This window comes from Delphinapterus leucas, chromosome 5 (genome assembly GCF_059928025.1).
Source record: "Delphinapterus leucas isolate spDelLeu-1000000601 "Yukka" chromosome 5, BTC_Dleu_Yukka2, whole genome shotgun sequence".
Lineage (NCBI taxonomy): Eukaryota > Metazoa > Chordata > Mammalia > Artiodactyla > Monodontidae > Delphinapterus > Delphinapterus leucas.
The window spans coordinates 3759317-3771852 of NC_143133.1; the positions used below are offsets into that span (position 1 = coordinate 3759317).

The 12536-nt window shown below is 56.2% G+C and overlaps 1 protein-coding gene across 2 annotated transcripts in view; it reads left to right on the top strand.

The window, feature by feature from the left end:
• The window catches only part of AFAP1 (actin filament associated protein 1), a 149176-nt gene extending 138708 nt beyond the window's left edge, over positions 1–10468 (top strand). For both annotated transcript variants that reach the window (XM_022554796.3, XM_022554794.3), the window contains 2 exons: positions 2508–2672; positions 5836–10468. In XM_022554796.3, coding sequence (XP_022410504.1) covers positions 2508–2672; positions 5836–5862 — 192 coding nt within the window. In that variant the 3' untranslated portion in view covers positions 5863–10468. The remainder of the gene's footprint in view (positions 1–2507; positions 2673–5835) is intronic.
• The last annotated feature ends 2068 nt before the right edge of the window (positions 10469–12536 follow it).

Here is a 12536-nt window from a genome sequence, read left to right on the forward strand (position 1 = left end):
TGCTCTTTTCCACGAGCTGTTCCGTTGAGTCAGACGTGATGGCTTCTGTTTTCCACATGAGGAGCCAGAGGCCCAGAGAGCTTTTGCCTAAGAGCACAGCCCTGGGCCAGCTCCTCCCGCGTCCTGGGGCTTGGGGGGACCCACAGGCAAGGTTTCTGGGTTATGGGTGTGTGGCACCACTGAGGTCCTGTCACCCACCCTCACCGCCCCCCCAGGCAGTGGTCACCTCATTCTCCCATTGTCTGCAGAGACCATCTCAGAGCTTCTCCAGTCGCCGGTCCCTCTCCAGCGACCGCCCCTCACTTTCAGAGGATTCCCCCCTCCACCCCCAGACCTCTTGGCAGAGCCAGCGGCAAAGTGCGGGCTTCCACCACCAAAACCATGACATCAACCGAGCCGCCCGTCCTTTGGGGCACAGCACAGCAGGGAGTTGAGAAAAGCAGGCTCTGTGAGCAAAGAGGCCAGGGCTCGAGACGACTTCCCTTCCGCAGGCCTCGATTTTCCATCTGTGAAATGCGGATGGTGCTGTCGCCTCCTGCGTGGGCTCGTGTGTGCGAAAGCTCTGGGCATGGTGCCTGGCCTGCGAAAGTGTCCATCCACTCGTGTGTTCACCAGCTCGTTGATATGTAGTCACTCATTCAACAAATTAGATACATGTGTGCTGTGCCCCGTCTGTGTGCTGGAAACGGTTCCAGGTGCAGCAGTGGACCTCGTGGATGAGAATCTCTCTTTCCGTGGAGCTCGTATTGTAGCAAGGGAGGACCGCTAGGCCAGGGAAAGACACTCACATCAGGCACTGAAAGGTGCTGGGGGGAGCAGTCCAGCAGGGGCTTTTCAGCGTCCGGCCGAACCGGGGACCGAGGGTGTACTAAGGTGGCCAGTTCTACCCGAAGAGTGGTGGCAGGGCTGTGAGTGCTGGCCCATGCGGGGCAGGGGTCTGTCCCAGGGGCCCCCGGGGACCCGTGTCGGAGGCAGACTGGAGGCAGGAAAGCCTCTTGACCTCCCAGGAGGGGCCTGAGGATTCGCTGGCATCGCCATCCTTGGTCCCATTGGATGGAGATGTGGCTCCAGATCCACCCCCTGCTGACCTCTCAGGCATCTCCCACGCCCTCCTGCTGTATCTTCACCTCTCCCCCCTCCTCGCTTCCTTCAAAGCATCGACAGAGTCTGTAGTGTGTCCCATCTTACAAAACAGATTCTGCCCCAGCCCCACGTCCCCTGCAGACGCTGTCCTGTGTGCCCAGGTGTCCACTCACCCACCTGCTGCGGTTTGGCTGCCCTGGAGCTGCCTCCCCTGACATGACCTCCGCCCTCACCTCCCCAGGTCTGGACGTCTCCGGGCACCGCTCACCGCTCTCTGTGTCTGGGGTGACCCTGCATTCTCCGGGGCTCTCTCTGCCCCTCTGAGGGTATCCCCCTCGGCCCCCTCTCGTCAGCTCTCCTTCCTTTTGCCCTGTGCTCTTGAGGGTACGGGCCTGGCTTGATAAAGCTCCTGCTATCAGGCCACGGGGCCACTGCTCCCTTCGCAGGGCCCCTCCTCGGACCTCGTGCCACGCTCTGCCTTCTCCCCACCCTGACCACATCCTTGGGCCAGCAGCTCATTAGTTGTCCTAGGGGAGCGCCGTGGGCCGCCCTCCTCGGAGCCCAGCTTAGCCCCCCGGGGGTGGGCGGCGTGGTCCTCTCCTTCCCACCGGCCACGGCACCCACAGCCCAGCCGGCGTGGCCTTTGGAGGCATTTCCGAGTGAGCGAGCACGTGCGGAAAGCTGGCTGCTGGGGACCCGCGCTTAGTCGCCCCCAGAGAGGTTAAGCAGCCCATTTGAATGATCATTAAGACACCGTTCTCCTCAAACGACGTTGGGTGTCACCTAACCGGTATTTTAAGTCACACATTAACACAGCCAGAGCAGGGAGAGGTCAGTCCGCGGAGACCTCCTTTGGGGGGGGACGTACAGCGGATTGTCGACTTTTTCCCCAAAGAGCAGCTTGTAGTCTCCCGTGGAGACTTGGCGACTGCAGACTCACTTTGTTCCATCGTAAGTCTTGCTTTGACCTGCGGAGACCGTGCTGTAAACGTAAACAGTCGGGAATCCTCGGTATCCATGTGTTTGGTCGCTGCAGGGAGCCCCACCCTGAGGAAGTGGATCCCGTGAGCTTGTGCTCCCCCATCCTGGTCACCGGTGGTTTCTGCCCCTGGTGCTGTAGCCTAGGAGCAACCTGAAATCAGAAAGGTCTTTACAGGCCTTCATGTCAGAGGCTGCCCCCGCAGGGCTGGGAGAGCCCGCGCTGAGTGCGGGGCAAAGCGTCCTTCAGAGCCTCAGTCTCTCCAGCTGTAAAATGCATATTTTAAGGGTGCTTTTAGAGTGGGGCTCTGTGAGGTGGTCCTATTACTGTTATCGTTTTTGCCTATTTCCAGAACTTGTTTTATTCTTTAAGCCATTTTCCTAGGGGAAAATACTGATGACTTGGAAACCATACCTCACCCAACGTCTTCTCTTTCCATTAACAGTCTCCAGTTTTTAGGCACCGGACTCTGGAGAACTCGCCCATGTCCAGCTGTGAGACCAGTGATGCAGAGGGCCCAGTGCCCGTGAACAGTGCGGCCGTCCTGAGGAAGAGCCAGCCGGCCCCCGCCAGCTCCCCCTGCCGGGGACACGTGCTTCGGAAGGCCAAGGTGAGATCCCGCCCCTCCTGCTTGCGGGGGCGGGGGGGGGGAGGCCAGCACTGCTGGGGAACGGGCATCCCAGGGCGGGTGGGGGACGCCGGCACTGCTGGGGAACGGGCATCCCGGGGCGGGCGGGGGACGCCGGCACTGCTGGGGAACGGGCATCCCGGGGCGGGCGGGGGACGCCGGCACTGCTGGGGAACGGGCATCCCAGGGCGGGTGGGGGACGCCGGCACTGCTGGGGAACGGGCATCCCGGGGCGGGCGGGGGACGCCGGCACTGCTGGGGAACGGGCATCCCGGGGCGGGTGGGGGACGCCGGCACGGCTGGAGAACGGGCATCCCGGGGCGGGTGGGGGACGCCGGCACTGCTGGGGAACGGGCATCCCGGGGCGGGTGGGGGACGCCGGCACGGCTGGGGAACGGGCATCCCGGGGCGGGTGGGGGACGCCGGCACGGCTGGGGAACGGGCATCCCGGGGCGGGTGGGAGAGGACGGCACTGGCACAGGCAAGGTGTGGTGGAGGCACTTCAGCCTCAGACTTTGTGGGTGGGGTGCAGGAGCTCAGTGTGGCCTCCTGTTCCAGTTCTGCAGCTTCTATATTAGATGCCATTGCACGAGTATCTACCCAGTTTTTCCTAAAGTCAGACCCTCCTACAGGAATCCTCCTTTTCAAAGGCAAAAAAGACCAGAACTTGTCTCTAGGCCTGGACCATCTGTTTTCAGGAAAACCAGCAGCATGGTTCTGTGTCCTGGCTTCTCCTGACCTGTTCTTTCATTGGTGAAGTAGAGATTGGCCAGTGACCGCTGGGATCCTTTAAAAAATCAAAAGTCGAGGCAGACTCTTCTCCATACCCTCTGCTTCCCAGCCCCGCTGTAGCCTGTAATCCTGTACCCGAGGGGCCATTCTGTAGTAGCTTCCAGTCTTCTGATGGGATTGGCCACTAACGATTTTTGATGCTAAGCTTTAAAATCTCAGAGAATTTTTAAAAACTATAGTTTATCAAAGCAAACAGCTCCTGGCGGCTTAACTGAAAGTGTGTGGTATGAAAAACTCTACTTGGTACAGTCAGGCTAATGCATCCAGATGTGTTTAATTTGTTGTGATGAACGTGGAGGCCAGACATCCTCCCCTCACTGTCTCTGGGACCCTCTCTTGCTGTCATTACCTCCGTTCTTTGGCAGCTTTGGAACCCATTCCAAATTGGCTAGAAATCTGTTGTTTTCTGACAAACGGATGTGGTGTCAGATGTGAATGTGCGTGTTAACCTCTGGCTGCTGTGTTCACGGAGGGTCCCTGCCGATGAGGGTTAGAAACGGCATCCTGGAATATCTGTCTTCGTAGCGTGTGCGTTTGACTGAGCCTGTGCGTCGATAAATTCGGGGAAAAGGAGAATTACTGCGCGTCATTTGTGACTTTCCTCGGCATGCGTCAGGTGTTCTTCGTTTGCAGAGGGGTATGTTTTGCCTGAGAGATGTTTAGAATAGAGCTGTCCCGTAAAGTCCCCCTAATTATTGGCAGAAGGGAAATGCAGTAAAAATAGTTCATTTATTTCTCTACTGTCAAAGAAATCAGTTTCCAGTTCTGTCAGTCCAGCCTCTGAAAGGGCTACGTTTTCCATGCCTGCGCTCACCGTCCCGAGGCTCAGTACTCTGCACTTCCTGCCCCCTTTTCACAATAAATGTAAAACGTGTGGTTTTGGCCGGTTCAGATGCACAGCTGGCCGTTCAGACTGGACCACATCCTCCCTGAAGGCGTGGGATCGAGCAGGGGTTTCCCAGGATTCCTGAGAATAGTGGCAGGGGACCCACGGCTGGAGGGCGGGGTGGTGGCCTGGCCTCTTGCCTCTGGGAGCGTCCGTCCACCTGTAGATGCATCACACACGTGGCCTCCTCTTGCACCCTGGCCTTTTTTCTGAGGACCTTTCTGAGTCTGACTCGTTCTGGGCTCGGAAACCGTTACCCCAGGCTGTATTCCTGGAATAATTTCCCATTCCCGATGAGGGATGCTCTGGAGTGTGAGGGAGCGCGCTTCTGAAACTCAGAGCGTTTCAAGTCACCTGTCACAGGGTTTCCCAGCCGAGAAGGGGGCTGAAGGGCCCTGACGTCCAGCTCCAGGCCCAGCATTCTCCCCGCAGCCTGGGAACTCCAGGTGCCGAGGGACGTTCTGGGAGCCGGGGCGTGGTGGCTGCAGTGCTTTCAGAGCTGACACACGTGCCCCAGGTCCCAGCGTACCAGGACTGGGCCATCCCGAGCACGGGACACCCGCCTTCATGCAGCCTTTTCAGTGAAACACACGGCGGCCTTGGGTCCTCCCCATGTCCCCCTGGCTGGGCGTGTCTGTGGAGCTCCCTGCTTGGTGGCCAGTGTGACCTGTGCTTAGTCACACGATTACGCATGTAATCGTGTGTGTGAGGCTTTGGCAGCGTGTGCAGGCACATACACACGACTTCTCTCCAAGCCGGCGCCGCCCCAGAGGCTGGCGGCTGTGGAGGGAGGCTTGCCAGGCGCCGGGCTCCCTGCCGCCCGGAGCATCACCTTTGCTCAGAGCAGCTGAGCATCCTCTCTGGGGAGCCCGGAATTGGGGGTGGGGCAGTGGGAGAGGCCACGAGTTCGTCCATGCCTCTGTAGGACCAGCGCCTGCACGTGCTCACGAGGTGCAGGCGGCTCAGTTTTGGTTTTGTTTCTGCCACGTTGGCTAACGCCATGCTTTTAACCATTAATGAAGCAAGCTTGTAGTTCGACGCTAAAAAAAAGGGGGAGAAATTCCTAATTTGATACAATATGAGAAGGTGTGCAGTGTACTCACGGCCCAGTTAATGACCCCCTGGGGATACAGTGGGAGTCAGGCACTTGCATCAGACCAGCACTGCCGCGCTCGGTGCCCCCAGGGCAGGCGGGAGAGCCCTGCTTGGCGCCAGGCCCCGTGTGGGGACCGCCACGCCACGCGCACGTTCTCTAGATTTGCAGAGTCCTTAGTGAGACTCAGGCCCATCTCGGTTTGGGCCGTGTGGTGATCCTCAGCCTGTTGCCGGGGAACCTCGGTGCTGTTTCCACGGCAGCTGAGCCCATACCCTCTGGGGCACAGGTGTGGATGGGATGCAGCCTGACGTGTCCCAGCCCCGCATGTGCCCTTTTGATCTGTACACGCTTCCTCTTGCCTCGCTTGGCAGGAGTGGGAGCTGAAGAACGGGACATAGAGCTTGCGGACGCCCAGCTCGCACAGCGTCGTCCCATCGCGTGGCCGCAGGGAGCTGGCCCGGGCGCTCCAGCAGCAGGACTCGGGGTTTGCGGCCGGACCAGGACCCAGGACCCGGGCCTGCCCGCTGTATCCTCTCTACTGTATAATGGTTCCCTTTAAAGAGATTTACTTGTAACACTTTGGCTTCCAACTTCATTTGTTTAAAGTCAGAAAAGGGACGGAAGGTATTGTGAGAGCCTCCCCTGGCGGATGGAGAAGCTGCATCTTCCCACGCAGGTAACTGATTGCTTTCACCAGCCTCAGCTCTCACTCCCAGCCCAGACCGAAGATGAACGGCCGACAGGCCCTGGACGTGCTCCGTGCCCCCGGCCGGGGTGAGCGTGAGGCGTGGGCCTTGGGCTGCCCGCCCCTCGGCCAGGAGGATCCAGGGATGCCGCTGCAGCGTGAACAGCGGGAACCCGCACCCCGAGTCTCCGCCTCCCTCTCCCCACATGCCCGGCCCCCTCATCACTAGGGGTAATGGCGCCACAGAATCGTGCTGTGAAGCATTTTTTACCTTTTTAAAAAAAATTTTCTGGACAGTTGCTTCTGTCACCAGGATATGAAAAGCTGTCACTCTTCTTTAAACTTTAAAAACTTTTCTCTTTTTCTCCTGTGCCACGCTTATAGCTGCAAGGGTTTTTCAGAGGTTCTGTGTCATATTGTGTTATTTGTACGGCTTTTGAAAGGCAGCAGTGTTTTCGATATTTCATGCATATGTGTCCTTCCCGGCTTTTCCCAGCATCCAAACCCCTTCTACCCCTTCAGAGCAAGCGGGTGGCCCTCAGACACGGTCGGCCTCGGGGTGATGGTCACACTCATTCCCGAGGGGCACGTACGCCCTTTGAAAGGCAGCAGGTTCTGGGAACTGCGCAGCTTTAGGGCAGAAGAAGGACCCCCGAGAGCTTCTCTCCCACCCCCGCCCCTGTGACCCACCAGGGGACTTGGTTTACTGTTTCCCTCAGGGCGCGGCCGCCAGGTAGGGCCTCTCTGAGTTTCCCCGTTTGCCTCCAGAGGGATGTTTCTCGAAGCCTTCAGACACTAAGGCGTGAAGGGGACAGGCCAGTTCACAGGTAGAGGTAATGTGGGTCCAAGAACCAGGCCGGCTCTCCTCTGTCTGCAGAGGGACCTCTCAGGAATTCTCTTTGTGCAGCCACTGCCCAGAAAATATATCTGTCACCCCGGAGCCCTCGGCAGACTGACCGATGGGACCAAATCACACGCGGGGATGGGTTCTTTCTGCCTGCAGTTGGTGTAGGCCTGCCGTCCTCTGCTTCTCATCAGATACAGGAGCAGGAAGCAAGAAAACCGTGCACCTGCGAGCACATCCCGGGGGCGCCCACGGCCTCCGGGCCTTGCCAGTCAGGGTTGGAGTGGCCCTCGAGGCCAGCACGGGCCCGTTTGGTTTCACTGACCAGAGCCAGAGTGCGGTCTCAGCGGCTAAGAAAGTTCTGCAGCAGGACACGAAGGCTGTTTAGCTGGAGTCCACCTGAAACCTGGATTGGTTGCGAAGCCGTCTGCCAGGTCCGTGGGCTGCCCACTGGCGGCCTCACCTGCATGTAGCACGTTGGGCCCCCCAACCCTGACCCTGGGAAATCCAAGTAGGAAGTGGGGAGCGAGGGCCCTTCCAAGCCTCAGGCCCACCTTCCCGGCCCTGCTGGGGAGGAGGAGCCCCTCTCCCCGTCAGCATAGGAAGCTAACTTTCCGTAAAGGGGAAAAGTGGGGTCCTGGCTGCCTTCCGGTCGAACGAATGTTCCCCAAATAAGGCTCTCAGGCTATCCTGGTTGGCAGCCAACTTGGCCCACGACAGCAGCCAGATTTTGATGGTTGCTCAGGAGGGAAGACATGACCTTAGCCCGGGAGCAGATGGGCACAGGTGGGTGGGCCGTTAGCAGAGGTCACCGCAAATGTCACCTCGACCATCGCTGTGGGCCACGCCCAAGGACACAGCCAACTGGTACCAGAGCCGGGATTTGCACCCTGGCCTTAAGGCTCCTGGTGTACGTATTCTGTGTTTAAAAACACCAGGTTTTTAAATTCACTTTCACGACCATAAGCCTTTTAAGGAGGATGGTGGATTCAATCCTGACGTCCCCCGGAGCCATTTAAAACGGCCCCGCGGAAGCCAAGGCCGCCAGCGCCGGGCTCCTTTGATGCCCTTGAGGTGTTCCCCTCGATGTCTTTAGATTTGATCAGAAAGTTAGTTTAAAGCGTTTGCTTCAAAATAAGTTATTTATTTGTATATGTTCAATAAATATAGTTTTTAATTTATATCTGTACATATTAGACACACCGTGGACATCCTGCCAGCACCCTGGCAGTGATCTCATTGCCCCCCCTTATCTCAGGGCAGCCGGGAGACAGCGGTGACAGAGCCAGGCTGCGGGGGTGGCCTGGCCTCGGCCCTCGCTCCGGGGTGCAGGTCACCATCCCCTCAGAGAAGTGGATTCTTGAGAAATGTCCCCATTCCTCTGACAGACAGTCATGGTCACAGAGTGCTGGCCAAACTGTAACAGGATCCTAACTGAAATGAGACACATGTGGTGGCCAGACTGGGGGCTGGCGTGAGGCCGCCACCCTCTGCGGGCCGCGGGGCCCTTCCCTTAGGACAGAGGCCACCGTCAGCCTCAGGCGTCTGCTTCTGGCTTTGGTGAGGGGTCATCAACTTCAAAGTCCTCTCCATTTTTATATTTTTATAATGTTTTTCATTCACTCACGAGCCTTTTGCACAGAGATACATTGATGGTGAGAGGGCGCGCTGGGTCACCCCTGACGTGGGCTCAGGTGCAGGTGACCACCCCCTGCCCAGAGGCCACAGACGGTCGGCCAGGGCCGGGGAGCCAGCAGCCCTCCCGCCCGGCCCCGGGACGGTCCTCTGCGGGGACCCAGTGGGTCTGGGGATGCTCCCAGCTTCTGGGGCTCTGCACAACGGTCTCCCCGGGGCTCTTCTCTTGGCCGCATGTGTAGAACTAGTCGTGGCCCCTCGGTTCAGACACCTTGGCGTTGTCCAGCTTGACCGTCCACCTTATTCATCTCGCTGGTCCCTGAGTCATTTTGGGCTCCTTCTGAAAACCCGAGACGACTCTGATAGGTTGGAATGTGCCACCTTTGAAAAGTGTCTCAAAAACTGTGTGTCCTGGGCCCTGAAGACCGCCCCCAGGGAGGAGTTTCAGATTCCTGTTAATCGTGGCAACAGTTTGGAATTTGTGTACAGGTTTCCAAGGGGACAGCTTTGCAGCTGGGGTAGGCCCGATGGTCGTGGGCAGAACTCCGTTGTTGGCGGTCCCATTTATTCTTTCCAGAAGAGTAACTCTATCAGCACTTAAATTTTGCCTACGGACCTACTTCACCAGGCAACGTTCTCTGGTTATTCACCACGTCCTGCGACAGGAACCTTCCGGGGCTGGGCACGGGGGTGGGCACTCGGGCAGGACCTCTCCCGCCAGAGCAATCAGGTATCTGCGGCGGCTGCATCCCAGCCCGGCCCTCGCACAGCCCAGCGGATGCCTTTTCCAGGAACAGGGGGCCTGCCCGTCTCCACCGCGGCTCACGTGAAGGTCACGGCAACACCTCAGTGTTAAACTATGGCCTTCCTCTTTTCTTTCTAAATTAAGTTCCTTAAATAATTTCAGACTGTGGCATAGTTTTAAAGAGGGTAATTTTATTGTTCTTGTTGTCATTACTGTCTTCTTATCCCCACGATGGGCTGGGTTGATACTGTGAAATAAACTAAAAATAAATAAACTAACATTTTCATGCCCCCCCCCCACGCACACGGTGCAGCATCACAGAAAGCCCCTCAGTGACCCCTGAGCCATAGCGGAATAGCGTGTCATTCGTGAAGGTGAGGGAGCTTCACGCCCAGGGAATTGGTGGCCTCACATGCACCCTCTTGCCCATCTTTTGTGAAATAATTCACTTACATCCTTCCAGAAAAGCCCAGCTTGACAGCATACAAGTATTACCAGGTATTTCTGTTAGTTGCCACGGAAAAAATTTTCGAGATGGTATCATCAGATCATAATTCTTAGGGACCAAAGGTGTTTTTAATAAGATAATCTTTGTATTTGATTTTTTTAATGAGAAAGGAAATATTAACTTTAAACTTTAGCATCAGCTTTTAAATTATAGAGATTCAGCATTAATTGACCATGGCTATAAGTTGTAAAATGTTTGTTTTCATATTAAGAATGTAATTATTTCCTTATTGTATTTTTTAAAAACTAAAGTCATATTTAAAATTCTCTTTGAAAGAAACAGGCAAGAAACAGGAAAGATTTTTTTAATTAAATATGTTGGCAGTGTCCATTTTAAATAACTGTAAATATATTTTCACTGTGTTTCGCAATGTATTTAATTCATAAAGTAAAAAATTTTATCAGAAGAAACTTGCATTGGAAATACTCGTTTTCAGTCCATTTGCCCAGATTTTGTAGTAGCCTCACTTGAATTTTCTGCTTTACTAATGGATTTTTCTACAGTTTTACACGGTGTAGCCCGCAGACTGGCGCCCTCGGGCGTGCCTCGTTTGTGTATTCTTAATAAACTCGCTGTTCCAACTCGGCCTCTGCGTCTTGACCAGCTAGGTTTGTGGGCAGACGGAAGGACTTTCGGATGAACGGAGGCATTTTGCTGACAAGGCATTTTGCTTGCCAAGTAGGGAGGGATGTAAGAGGGATCAAGGTGGGGCAAGTGTTTTATTTCTTTGACAAGAATCTTCTTTCATGAAAGAAACGTGTATTTCGTTTTATTTATTTATTTAATTTTTGGCTGCACTGTGCAGTACGCAGGATCTTAGTTCCCCGACCAGGGATGGAGTTCGTGCCCCTGCATTGGGAGCACAGAGTCTGAACCACTGGACCGCCAGGGAAGTCCCAAACATAGTGTTTTTTAAAAAGTTGCTTTTAGGCCAAGGACCCGAATATCCGGGTCAAGGAGCGTCCGTGCTCCTGCCGAGTGCAGCTCTATGCCTGGTGCCCGAAACAGGACCACATGGGATGTGACTCTGCTCTCAGGACATTCACTCCAGCCAGGGACACAGACGTGTCAACAGGTAACTCTGAGTGTGGGACTGGAGAGTTCTGGAACCACAGGAGAAAGAGCAGCTGCCTTTCAGGCGGTTGGCGGTGGGGTTTGTGGGTATGGGTTTTTGAGCTGGGTTGTGCTGTTTAAATAGGAGTTCAGCAGGGAGAGAAGCAGGGGAGGCGCAGCAGGAGCCCAGGGTGGAGGGTGAGAACATGAGCCACAGTGGAAGGTGGCTCTAGAAGAGCGGGCTGGATCAGCTGGAGGCCTCCTGTCCGCAGATGGTGGGGGACTCTGTGGAGCGCATGCAAGGCTTCTCTTGGGGTGGGGGCGGGGGGGTTGGCCAGGTTTCTGGTGTTAGAAAGACCACTGCCAGCGGGACGGGAGTGAGTCACACTGAGACCCAGGCAGGCATATGTGGCCACACTGGCCGGGAGCAGAAAGGCCGCCGCGGATGCACAGCCCACCCGAGGGCTAATGGAGATGCAGACGGCAGAGCCCCGAGGAGCTGGCCCCACCGCTAGCCAGTCTGTCACCGACATAGGATACGGGGGAGCAGAGCTTGGCCAGAGCGGCGAGGATAAGGTGTCATCTTGGGCCCTGCAGAACACCTGTGTCAATAAACGGGAGGCCAGGTCTGATAGCGGGAGGCGTGGCCTGTGTGTGACTTGGGGACGTCAAGGTGACACATTACGCACCTGGAACCACCTTTCAGCGGTTGAGGACCAGGTGAGTGGGTGGTGCCTCCTTCGCCCCCATTCTTCTCTCCCTGGGGATGGGGTGGTCATTGGCTGGCCGTGTTCCAGGTGATGAGGGGCCTCTTCCGTTGGCAGAGTGAAGCAGCCGCCCTGAGTCGGAGGTGAGGTCATTTCTCCAGCCCACCTTAGATGACAGGAAAGTCACTGTCTGCGTGCTCTCAGCTTGCCTCAGTGTCCTACGAGCAATCCTCAAAGGCGGTCCTCTGCCCCAGTATTCGCTGTCCAGTGACGGGTCATTCATCTCAGCGAGGAGCCTGGGTACGCTGCATTAGACCTGTTTTTGTGGTACGCGGGCCTCTCACTGTTGTGGCCTCTCCCGTTGCGGAGCACAGTCTCCGGATGCGCAGGCTCAGTGGTCATAGCTCACGGGCCCAGCCGCTCCGCGGCATGTGGTCTTCCCGGACCGGGGCACGAACCCGCGTCCCCTGCATCGGCAGGCGGACTCTCAACCACTGCGCCACCAGGGAAGCTCAGACCTGCTTTTAATTGATGCTCCTCCTTGGGCTTGAACATGGGTCCCGTCCCGGTGGGCTGCCAAAGGAAAAGGAAGTGCCTCTTTAATTTCTTTTAAAACTTAGCAAAAGGACACCAGAGCGCTCGGTTTTGCTTTTTAGAACCATGGAGATGACTCAGGGATATCACGCAAGTTACAATTTTGGGAGCAGGCAACACAGCCTCGCCGGCATAAATCAGGAGCCCAGCTCTTTAATGGGAAGCAGGGAAAACGTTAGCTGATGTCTGTGATCCAGAAATTTTATGATGGAAGCTTCATCGATTTTATGATGCTGTTTAAAATGGCTGGCTTTTCACACGAAGGGACTAATTAGTTAGAAAACAGGGCAGGAAACATAGC